The 12,475-nt window shown below is 48.5% G+C and overlaps 1 protein-coding gene across 1 annotated transcript in view; it reads left to right on the forward strand.

Annotated features, from left to right (window-relative positions):
• The first annotated feature begins 1,423 nt into the window (after positions 1 to 1,423).
• The window catches only part of LOC144221858 (uncharacterized), a 19,484-nt gene continuing 8,432 nt past the window's right edge, over positions 1,424 to 12,475 (forward strand). Inside the window, exons 1-4 of the mRNA XM_077752370.1 lie at positions 1,424 to 1,438; positions 5,496 to 5,655; positions 5,748 to 5,765; positions 6,180 to 6,406. Coding sequence (XP_077608496.1) covers positions 1,424 to 1,438; positions 5,496 to 5,655; positions 5,748 to 5,765; positions 6,180 to 6,406 — 420 coding nt within the window. The remainder of the gene's footprint in view (positions 1,439 to 5,495; positions 5,656 to 5,747; positions 5,766 to 6,179; positions 6,407 to 12,475) is intronic.

Consider the following 12,475-nt stretch of genomic DNA (forward strand, 5'->3'; position numbering starts at 1 on the left):
TGGGGTAAGGGGGGTGGGGTGAGGTGGGACAGGCCAGGGTGACAGGATAGGGTAGGAGACAGGAGAGGTTACATTAATTACAAGAATGAAACTAATTTCTGCCCTTGTGCTTATGTTACCGTTAAATGACTCGGTTCTGCCCCAGGAACATTCCAGCATTGCCTTATTGCCCAGGAAAAGAAGGTAGGCCCGGGATGTTGAGGTTCAGTGTTGAATGCCAGTTCTAGAGGCTTCCTGCCGAACGGCCGTGCGTCTTCCTGCCATTGTGGCCCCTCATGACTGGACCCCTCCCAGGACTGCACGTGAGAGACTGTGCAGGGGGAAGAAGGCTGTTTTGAGCCACAGTAGGATCCCCAGCGCCGTTCGTCACGGACAGGATCCCGTCCAGGGCTCCCGTTTGGAGGGCCGTGTTCTGAAGGCAGGTGGCGGGAACCACATGGTTCAAGTACCAGCAAGCAGGCTCACCCCCTGCAGTACTGAGATTAGCTGTGGTCAAGGGAAGTATGAAACGAGATATAAAAGCTTAAGGAGAGGAGATGAAACTAATTCTGACAAGATGTGTCCTGTTGTTATTCAATATGTACACGCACAGCACGTCATATATCTTACGCACGCATAACCACTGCCCTCATCAGATTATTTTCAGGGGAGCAGACAAACGGATTTCTGAAGACTCTGGAAGAATTTGTAGTTTCTGATAGAGAGCTGGGTGAGTTAGAAAAAGACAGGAAGGTAATGTGAGGGACAGGAGATACTAGCTGGAAATCTCTAGAAGGGAAAAAAATGATGCTGTTCTCATTAATGACTTTTCGTATACCAGGTATGTTGGACTTTAAAGGATTGGTTTTAGTACGATTACGTGCACCTTCACGGAGCTTCTGGGTAAGTGTGTGTCCTAGATTCTGGGTATATTCATGAGAAGAGTGAGGAGAGAAAGTTCATTCCAGTTTCAGATCCAAACCATGCTCTTCAGTCTACATTTGCCAGTCACAAGTTGGTATTTTGTTTCTGCCATTGGTGTAACCCCCTTGTTCCCAAATTGTTAAAAGATTGTGTTCTTAAAAGAAGGAAAAATTATAATTCCCATACAAGTAACAATGAGTATGTGTCAGTGTAACAACCAATGTTATGACTGCCTCAAAAGAAGGTTCAGAGTACTACATATTTACAAGCAATCTGGGATGCTGAAGTAAATCTGTGAATAGATTTGATTTCTTTAACTGAATTTCCAGGGCAATTATCACTTGCATTCCACTGGACACAGTTCATTTGCATTTCTGTGAATGAGAATCATCTGCACTGTTATCAGTTTCCTGTAACTAAAAGCTCAAAATCAAGGACAGTCGCTGTTGTGGACTAAATGTTTGTACCCCTCCAAAATTCATATGTTGAAACCCTACCCCTGATGTCATGGGATTAGGACATGGACCTGCTGAAGGTAATTAGGATTAAGATGTCATGAGGGTGGAACCCTCCAGAATGGGATTAGGGTCTTGGAAAGACTCCTGAGAAAGCTGCCTCCTCACTGTGCTCTTCAGCCACGTGAGAACACAGTGAGAAGACAGCCTTCCAAACGCAGGAAGGGGCCCTCACCAGCACCCGCCTCTTGGACCACCCTGATATGGGACTTTACACCTTTGGGAACCATAAGATAGAAACTTCGGTTAGGTAAGCCACCTGGCTTGTGGCATTTTGCTACAGGAGCTCTGCTAAAACGGTGCCCTACTCAAGGTGTCTTGGAAATGTGTTGTCCGTTTCAAACTCCCTCAAAATTTTCCTATAAAACTGAGTTTTATAACTCATAGTGGAGATGGATGTGATCATAACCTTCAAAAGGGAACACATCCCTCCTTCGCTGGCTAGTCCACTCACGTGGAATTGGGTTTTCCAGCTGCCTTTGTTAAAAAGTGGAAATAGGCATTTATCTCACCACATCTCAGCAAACAGCACCCTCAAGTTTGCAATAATTCTCTAGCCAAGCAATGTAATTATTTTTAAGATTTTTGTTTTAAAGGAATCTCTATACCCATTTTAGGGCTTGAATTTTACAACCCCAAGATCAAGAATCTAATTTTCTACCAACCGAGCCAGCCAGGCACCCCAATGTCCTTTTTTGTATGCAATAATAGATGTTTACCGAGCAGTTCTACAAAGCTGACATAATGTTACATGCAGGTGCTTTATATACTAGTCCTTCAGGTAGCTTTATTTTCATTTACACAGGTAGCCATGTTGTCAGGTGCATGAGGGAGACCCTGGGCCCTGGGCCTCTGCCCAGCTGGTCCCAGGGATGTTTCTGGAAGCTCTGGGTCTCATTGCAACAAAGAATTTAAGGACAGACCAAACACAGTGGTTGAGCGGTGCAAGTATAGGAACATTTATTAAACTTTGAGCACACTCTCAAGATGTGAGAGTGGGTGAGCTCAAGGAGAGCTGCGTGCCTCAGCTTGGGGTTTTGATCTTTTATTGACAGTATTTGATCTTTTATTGACTGCGAGGTAGAATACTTATTACTTGCCGAGGGGACTATTGGGGAGCAGCTTTTCCCACCATTTCTCCGTTAGTTGGTCAGGGTTTGCAGCCTCCTTTGCCTTGGGCCTGTCTGGTTTGATCCGGCTTCTTGTGGATTTGTTGCGGAATGCTGCCAGGCCCGGCCCCAGCTGGGCACTGCCACCCCTTGGCTGGCCTCCAGGCATTCTGTCAGAGCCTAACTAACTGCCGTCTCTAACAGTGGTGACGAAGAAAAGGAGAAAGGGAGGGAAGATGACTAGGAATGCCATCTAATTCAGTCGTTTAAGGCTTGAAGTCTTTTTTAAATTAATTAATTAATTACTTTTTGAGAAAGAGAAGCAACATGCAGGGGAGGGGCAGAGAGGGGGCAGAGAGAGAATCCCAAGCAGGCTCTGCAGTGTCAGAGCAGAACCTGACTCCGGTCTCAAGCCCATGAACCATGAAATCATGACCTAAGCCCAAGTAGGAAGTTCAACTGACAGAGGCGCCCCTAAGGTTTGAGGTATTAGCCTCACACTAGATGAACCTTCAGCTAATAATAATAATTTACTCCACACACGTCTGTTTCTCATTCCCTCCCTCCTGTCTCGTTCCTGTTTCTGCCAGGCCCCTGTTAACTCTGCAATCCTGGAAGTTCTCTTGCACTCTTCACCTCCACAAACCTATCTTCTCCAACAAGAAAAATAAAATGCAGATTAAATAGAAGAAAGGAGATTCAAAATTCCTTGCAAAGGAATGGATATGGAGGAGGATGTGGTTTCTTATCCAGAACCCATCTTACATGACTGGGTCTACTCTACTTCTCCCTGTGATGTTCCAGTTTCTGAATCTTGCATGGAATGATAATTATTCTCGGAAAAACTTTCACAAAACGTAAAGAATCTCCCACTTCATTGTACAAAGTAAAATGGCATTTATCTATGATGTAGGTTACAGGGAATCCCTGTTAAATGTCTTTTCTTCAGAAACTTCCAAAGAGCCCCCACCTCCCAATGTTACGTGGCTCCCTGAAAAAACGTAAGATAAACTCCTTGAGGCAAGGAACCCAGGATGTGGTTTTCCTACAGCGTGACGAGTGCTGGCAGAGCTCGAAGAGAAAGCCTTTTTGAAGTGGTATCTAAGTGAAGACCTCAGTATAAGGCAGAGAAAGCCTGAAAAGGATCTCTGGGAGTCTGAGTTTAGCAGAGGGAACAACATGTACAAAGGCCCAGAGGGACCTAAAGTACTTCAAAGTGGTATTTGTGAACTGTTTGCTGCAAGGATGTAGTGGGGAAGAAAGCTGGGGTGATTAGTAGGGGCTAAATCATAAAAAATCTCTACACCCACGGTGGGGCTCAAACTCACAACTCTGAGATCAAGAGTCCCACTCTACGGACCAAGCCGTCCAGGCGCCCCCAGAAGGCTTAATCTTGTAGTCTTGACTTTGTGATACTGAGGAGCTCAGTCTCCATGTTGGGGCTGGATGGGGTCATCTATGTCTATAGTCTGTTATCAGTTGAAAGAATCCAAGAGTGGAATTAGAAATAAAGTATATAATGCAGTTCCTGAGCTGGAGAAACGTGTTAGAGAACAGAGTCTGATCTGGACGGCTCAGGGAAGATGTCCTTACATGTTATGAAGGGAAAGGGTGTAAGATGGTTATTCTTTCCTTTGAAATCAAGAGATTATCATCCAGGAAAGGGATCAGAATAAGGCATGGGTTTGAAGGGCAACAAAATATACTTGGTTTGGCATAAGGATTACTTTGAGAAACAGCAGACACAGGAGAAGCCCGGAAAAGACTCCAAGTTACCCTTTGTAAGGATGTCTTGCTCTGTGTGAGGAAGAAAAGGTCGACCGTGAACCACAAGAAACAAGAAGAACTAACAAACCTCACTCTTGCTCATACCTTTCCTGGCCAGCTCCCACACCTGGCCTCCCTTGCGTGCTCTTTGTTCTGTCTTTAGCTGAATATGGGATTCCAGCCTGAATTCTCAGCCACCTCTGAGAGACACTCATTTTTCCCTACGTCTCCCCCGCGTGTACGTGAGATATACACGTTAATAAACTTGTGTTTTTCCCTCGTTAATTCTCTTTTGTTACCGGGATGCCAGCCAAGAACTTAGAAGGGCCAAGGAAAAATTGTGTCTTCCTCCCTTACAAGCGTCAAAATTCCGCACAAGCGTTTTCTGGGAGTGTCATCCATTGCTCCATGTACTGAAAGTTAGGGGAAGCAATTCACATGTGCTGAGGTTTCAGAGCCCACGCGAGTCCGGAGAGGTGTGGAATACGAGTTAGAGCATCCAGCTGTCAAGCTGCAGAGCCCTCCTCTCGGGCCGGCAAGTGGGCACGACTGGAGATTTCTGGTAACCAGCTAAGCTCCCAGCTTCCTGCCTTATTTCCAGCATCAAACGAGCTAAGTGCGCAGGATGCATGCCTCTTCCCAGCACAGAGAGAGGGGCTGCAGGGCTGGGTCGGGCTGCTGGGAGAAGGACAGGCGCAGAGTTGGCCGCGGCGAGGACTGCGGCGCTCCGGGCGCGGAAGGCCGACTGTGGCACCACTGAGAGCGGAGGCCGCCCGCGCCCTAGAGAGGCCTCCGGAGCGGCTTTCCCCTGCCGGCCGCTCTAGGATCCACCTCTTCCAGACCCGGGGCCCCTGAGCTTTACTTTCGGCCCGGCTGCCGAGGGAGTGGGGGCAGCCGGAGCCGCGCCGGGCGGTCAGGGCCGTGCGGGCGCGCTCTTCTGCTCGGGACGCCCCCTCCAGGCGGGCCACCGACCCCTCCTCCAGGCAGGCCGCCCCCCTCCCGCCGGGCTCCCGGGTGNAGAAGAGTCGGGACCCGAGACCTTCCTGTTTCTCCAGTGTCGAGCCCCGGAGTTACTTGGAATTACTGACCGTCTGTCGTCTTCGCTCCCGCCTGTTGGGCTCTGACGTCGGAGACGTGATGTGGGGGGAGGGGCAGGGCCTGGACCCGGGTCCCCTCCCCCTCCCCGCACTGTCCCCATCAGGGAAGAAAACTGCCCGCCTCCCGGGCAGCGCCTCCGGCGGGAACTCGGACGGACCGACCGGGCGACCCCGCCCAGAGGCGTCTGCACCGGGAGGGGCCCCAGCGCCCCCTTCCCTACTCCCCCTCCCGCTCCCCCGTCCTCCCCGGGGGCGATCTGACCTGTTCGTAGGACCCGGGACCCCGCGTCCACTGCCCGCTCGCCACCCCTTCCCGCCCGCCTGCCCTGGGGCTGCCCCGAGCCCACGCCCCNCAGGCCAGCCCCGAGGAGCAGGTGAGCAAGCCCGCCGCGGACGAGCAGCAGCGAGCGTCGCTCCCTCTCTGCGCCTCTGGTCCCTGGACCGCCACTCCGGAAACTGTCTTTGGTAGCATGTAAACACTTTTGGCATTTGTTTGCTAATGCTCTTGCGGGGTCGTTGCCGGAGTCAGCCTGTCTCTGGGGCCCCGCTGGTCCCGTTCGGAGCGGTTCCTGCTGCCGCGCCACCCTGGAAAGGACCCGGAGGGAAAGCCCCCGACGCGGCGTGTGCCGCCTCTGCGCGGGTGCACGCCAGTCCCGCGGGGCATGAAGCCAAGTTCCCAGAGGAGCCCGGGGGGCTGTGAGCCTGCAGGTGGAGAGGGGTGGACGTACTTGGAAGTGAGAATTCAGTGCGGGAAGGAAGAGCCTCATTCAGGCCGTTTTGCTGTCCAGAGACCCCCGGGCCCCGCGAGGCGCTGCGCCGGCTCCGCGAGCCCGAGACGCACAGCACGGAGCAGCTCCGGGCCCGGCTGCGGGAGCCCCACCCGGACAGCGGGGAGCAGGCGGTGACCGCGCTGGAGGATCCGGAGAGGGAGCTAGCTGGACTGGGTGAGGCTGGCCAACAGGCGGGGGAGAAGGGGAGCTGTCCCCAGGCAGGGGCTTCACGCCGGGAGTGCAGGGTGAGCAGGCTTCCGTTTTCTCTCAGCAAACCCAGGGTTGCTAGCTTCAGATTTTGTTCTTGTCCTGCCAGTATTTTCTGGGACTTTTCTCTTACCTCCAAGATTCTTCACTCTAAATGAAGCCCTCCAAAGACAGGCACAGAGTTCAGTGCTGCCAAATACCTAGCTGCCAAAAGAAATCCAGAAAATGACCTTTTCAGCCTAGAAATGAACCTCTCCGTTGCAAGGTCAGCTTTCTGAATAGAGGGTTCTGGTGCCAGTAATGCCTAGAATGTGTGCAGGGACAGAGACCAGATTTGGTGCCGGTAGGAGGGACGGTGTGGAGCCAGAAGATCAGCCACACAAACCCTCACTAGCACTTCCTACACAGAGAAACCAGGCGTGGGTGGCTGCTTGTGTTTGCTGCTGCTGTGGTTTTTTTTTTTTCTTTTGAAGTTTATTTATTTTGAGAGAGAGAGGGAGACAGGGAGAGAGAGGGAGTGGGGGAGGGGCAGACAGAGGGAGACATAGAATCCCAAGCAGGCTCCAGGCTCCGAGCTGACAGCACAGAGCCGGATGCGGGGCTTGAACTCCCGAGTGAGATCATGACCTAAGCCGAAGTCAGACACTTAACCCACCGACCCCCCCAGGCGCCCCTATTTTTATTTTTGTAAGGCTTATTTATTTATTTTGAGAGAGAGAGAGAGAGCACGTGCGCACACGTGCCAGTGGGGAAGGGGCAGAGAGAGGGAGAGAGAGAATCCCAAGCAGGGTCTGCACTGTCAGCACTGAGCCTGATGTGGGGCTGGAACTCACCAACTATGAGATCATGCCCTGAGCCGAAGTCAGGAGTGTGAGGTTTAACCAAGTGAGCCACCCAGGCACCCCACATAATTTTTTAAAAAATCAAAGTGTTGTAGTTTTCTTCATATAGATGTTGCACATACTCTCTTCGATTTATACTTAAGTATTTTATTATTTTGCTATCAGTGTAAATGATACTGTGTTTTTAACTTGAAATTGCAGTTGTTTGTTGCTGTTATACAGGAAAGCTAGTGACCTTTGTATATGGACCTGGATCTGTCGACCTTGCTATCTGTAATCACCTATTAGTTCCTGAAGTAGATTTCTTTTTCTTGATTTTCTGAGACTTTGTGTATAGATTATCCTGTCCTCTGTGAATAAGGACAATTTTCTTTCTTTCTTTCCAATCTCTATACATTTAATTTCCTTGCCTGGTCTTGTTGCGTTAGTTAGGACGATGTTGAACAGGAGTGTGAAGAGGGGACGTCCTTGCCTTCTTCCCAACCTTAGTGGGAAAGCACCTAGTTTCTCACCATTATGTAGATGTAAGCTCTAAGGTTTTTAAAAATATTACTTATCCTGAAAAAGTTCCCTTCTCTTGCTAGTTTGCTGAGAGTGGTTATCATGGAAGAGTGTTGGGTTTTTATCAAATGCTTTTTCTGTTCATCTTCTCTAGCCTGTTGGTGCGATCAATTACATGGACTCACCTTCAAATGTTAGGCCAGCCTTGTATACCTGGAAGGAAGCCTATTTGGTGATGGTGTACAATTCTTTTTTTGTTGTTTTTGATAAATGTTTTATTTATTTTTGAGACAGAGAGAGACAGAGCATGAGAGGGAGAGAGGAAGAGAGATACGGAGATACAGTATCTGAAGCAGGCTCCAGGCTCCGAGCGGACAGAGCCCGACGCGGGGCTCGAACCCACGAACATGAGATCATGACCTGAGCCAAAGTCGGAGGCTTAACCAACTGAGCCATGCAGGTGCCCCTGTACAATTGTTTTTTATACACTATTGGGTTTGATTTGCTGATATTTTGTTGAGAATTTTTGCATCTGTGTTCATGAAAGATTGTAGTTTCTCTTCCTATAACATTTCCATCCAGTTGTGGTATTAGGGTGTTGCTGGCCTCTCAGAATAAAGTAGGAGCATTCCCTCTGCTTCTGTCTTCTGGAGGAGAATATAGAGAATTGTTACCATTTATTCCTAAAATGTTTGCTAGAATTCACCAGTGAAACTGAGGCTAGTGCTTTCTTTTTGGAAGGTTAATTATCAATTCACTTTCTTTAATAGTTACAGGCCTGCTCAGGTGATTTCTTTCTTCTTGTGTGAGGTTTGGTGGACTGTGTCCCAGGATTGGATCAGGCTCCTGGTGCCTCCCATCTTGGGAGTTCATTCTCTTCAATCTCCTTGCAGTGTTTTGGCCAAGGGATCCCTTCTGCAGCCCAAATACCTAACGGCTTTCTGGTTCCACTGTTCAAGTCAGTCCTTTTTAGACGCAGCCCACGAGAGCCTCTGCACAGGGTGGGGTGACCTGAGGGCAAGCCGAGGGCAGTGAGAACGTCCTTGGCTGCAAGTACGTGTCAGCTGCAGGAATCTGACTGGTTCTGTTTCTCATATTCGTTTCAGTAGGCTGCAGCAAACGGTACAGAGGTTAATGGATCGAGTTGTGTATTAACAATTCCCAGCTGAGAGTCGGACTCTTGATTTCGGCTCAGGTCATGATCTCAGGGTCATAGAATCCAGCCCCTTGTTGGGTTCTGTGCTGAGTGTGGAGCCTGCTTAAGGTTCTCTCTCCCCTGCTTGAGCTCCCTAAAAAGTTAAAAACACAAATAAAAATCCCAATGTAGGGCACCTAGCTGGCTCCCTCAGTTGGCAGAGCACATGACTCTTGATCTCAAGGTCATGAGTTCACACCCTGTGAGAAGTCCTCTGGACTTGTACCAGTGGGTTAACAAGGCATAAAGAGGTACAGAGCCATAGAATGCTCACACCTGAGTTAAAGTAAACAAGATTAGCACCCCAGAATAGGGAGGTGCAAAGGCACCACAAATATAGGGCAGTACAAAGGTGCCAAAAATAGGGAAGGTGCAAAAGTGCCCCAGAGTAGAGAGGGGGTACAGAGCCCCCAGACTAGGGGGGGAGGCGCAAAGGCCCCAAAATAGGGGTGCTGTGGCACCCAGTACGAAGGTATATGAGGTAAGCAAGATTACAGGGCAAAGAGCCCCGCAACTTACTATTATAGCAGAAAGCTGCTTTCACAGGAAGGACCAAATTAGGGAAGCAGGTGATTAGGGCTAAAGACCGCCGTACTGCACTGCAGGTGATACTGCCCAGAGCGGAGCTAGTTTACAAAGGAAAAGGTGCCTTGTTAGCCTTGAAGTGTTTTGCCCTCTCTTATGCCCTAGGCCAGCGAAGATAAAAAGACACAGCGCCTCCTGCCTGCTGTTAACAACCATCTTCCCGGTGCCAGGATTTTGTTTTATATTGACCCAAACCCCAAACACTATATATCTTCAAAACCCCCTTCCCTCATGCCCGTGAGTTGATGTTCACTGATTCATTGTCTCTGTGCACACCCATCACGTTTGTAAGCCTTCTGATCCTAATAAAAACAAAGCCAGGACGCTTATTCAGGGCTCTTGTCTTTTCCCGGACAGTAGCCATCTCTCTTCTATTGTAATCCTGTGTCCTGCTCTCTTGCTAAGACAAGGGACAACTTTAGACCCAGAGTCTATGACAACACCCCACATCGGGTGTAGAGCCTACTTTTAAAAAATGCACTTGATCGTTCTTACAATAATCATGTAGTAAATAAAAATGCATTTAAGAAAAATCTCAGTGTAAACATCAGCAAGTAAGTCTCTTGTCCAGGCAAATTATTTGCATTATCACAAATCCTGCTTTGATATTCATACTGTTTACATGGTCACATACTTCCTCTTAAAAATTTTTTTTTCTTATGTTCTATTTATTTCTGAGAGAGACAGAGAGAGACAGCATGAGCAGGGGAGGGTCAGAGAGTTAGGGAGATACAGAATCTGAAACAGGCTCCAGGCTCTGAGCTAGCTGTCAGCACAGAGGCCGATACGGGGCTCAAACCCACAAATTGCAAGATCATGACCTGAGCTGAAGTCAGACGCTTAACCAACTGAGCCACCCAGACACCCCACGTACTTCCCCTTTTCATTCCGCTGTGTGCGGACATTGCTTTCTTTACCCTTTTCCAACCTGACAACCAAGCACGGCTTCAGGGGAAGACTGTTGAAAGCAAACTTCCTAAATTTTCTCAGGACTCAAGAGAATAAGTCTCTTTTAATCTAAACCAGCTCCTTTTCCCAACTTCTCTATTTCTGTCAGTGATAAGACAATGTTCTTGGTCCTGGAGGCTCCCAGCCTGGAGGCTTTCCTTAACTCAGTTCAGTCCACCGGACGTCTGCTCCAGTTTGTTGAATGTTTGAGACCCTGTGCTTCAGGAGAGGGTGATCATGGCCAGTCCCTGCCCTCCTCGCCCCGACTTGCAGTTAGACCGGCATGAGCTGCTAGCTATGAATTTTCAATACAAATCAGCAAAATGGTTGAGTGGCAAAAATAAGTCAACAAATAGCAGATTAAGAACCTAAGATCTTTGTGGCTTCAGGTTTGGAGCTATCGCGAAGACTACCACTAGGGACATCGGTTGGTGTGCATGTATACACACTTCTGGCTGTGCACCTGATGGTGGGAGGGCTGGGTCCCTGACTATAGTAGTAGTTGTCACATAATCTTCCAGAGTGGTTATATTACCAGAGATGGTTCCACTTCCTCTACAGCCTCATTAGTATTTGGTTTTGTCAATCTTCTTTTTACTTTTAGCCACTCCCATAGTATCTAGTATTATCTCTTTATAGTTATAATACATGCTTTCTTGATACTAATGACGATGAGCACATTTTCACGTATCTACTGGCCTTTTGGATATCTCCTCTTGTAGCATGTGTATCTGGGTTTTCTGCTTATTTTTTCTGTTAGATTATTTGTCCACGGCTTTCTCGAGTGTCATACATCATTTAATTCTTTCATTTGTCTCTAAAAACTGTAAGGGCTGATAAGTTTTTATTAATCTGTCTTAGTATTTTTTCCAAGAGTAAGATTTCCAGTTTCTAAACCTATCTTGATAGTAACCAGGTCAAAGGAGAGGGTTTTGTATTCTGGATCTTCTGGGCTCTCAGGAAAGTCGCGAGAAATGCCTGTACAAGAGCGGCGATGTTTGGGACAGTGACCTCAGGGCTTGGCGGGGGAGGAGGTGTCCAGGCCCTTACTCATTCTGTAGAGAAGAGAGAGAATTGCTGTCTTCGTAGGGGTCACTGCTATCTGCAGACTCTGGCATGTGAGCTGGAGGCAGGGAACGTTAGTTGTTAGTGTAGAAAGGTAGACAAAAGGCCCTTAGAGCCATGGACGTCACCAAGGAAGATAGAATTTTGAAGAAAATACAGTGTAGCTAGACAAGACTTTGGCAGGGGGGCAAGTGTAATAACAGCAAGAAATCACTATCTCACCTCCACCATCACCCTTCCTGTTATTGGAAGCAACTCTTGCTTTGTCCCTGATCATGATTCCCACACACGTTGCTCTCAGAGATGAGATGCCTCAGCTCCCCAGACTTCCTGGATGGCTGCCTCATCTTCCCTGTGTTACAGAAAGGAGTCTGCTTTTGACCCTACTGCCAGCTTATCTTGTGATATTGTGTTTGTCCAAGAATTTGAACCTGGGAAAGACCTAAAGCAAGGATTTCCAGCTATCAGCTGCAGGAGGGAGCAGTTCTGTCTCCAAGGGAAAAATTGAGAAAAGAAGCTGATTTGGGAGAATATGATCACTGGGTTTTGAACGGGGTGAAGGAAATGGAACATTCTAGTGAAACTGAGCTCTTGACCTTCATCAAAGTACAAACTTGAGCTTAAACAACATTAGGACTGTTTGTGAATATATAGGCAAGAAAGATCAAGCTGTAAGATTTGCGAGCCAGCCAAGTCAAGAGAAAGAGAAGTGCCATGGGTCATGGGGTACAGTCTGTCAGAACAGGAAGGCTCAAGGGGCGCCTGGGTGGCTTAGTCGGTTAAGCGTCCGACTTTCGCTTAGGTCATGATCTCGCGGTTCGTGGGATTGAGCCCCGCGTCGGGCTCTGTGCTTACTGCCAGCTCAGAGCCTGGAGCCTGTTTCAGTCTGTGACTCCCTCTCTCTCTGACCCTCCCCTGCTCATGCTGTCTCTCTCTCTCTCCTAGAAATAAATAAAACATTAAAAAAAAAA

Source organism: Crocuta crocuta, unplaced genomic scaffold, assembly GCF_008692635.1.
Source record: "Crocuta crocuta isolate KB4526 unplaced genomic scaffold, BGI_CrCroc_1.0 scaffold336, whole genome shotgun sequence".
NCBI classification, from domain to species: domain Eukaryota; kingdom Metazoa; phylum Chordata; class Mammalia; order Carnivora; family Hyaenidae; genus Crocuta; species Crocuta crocuta.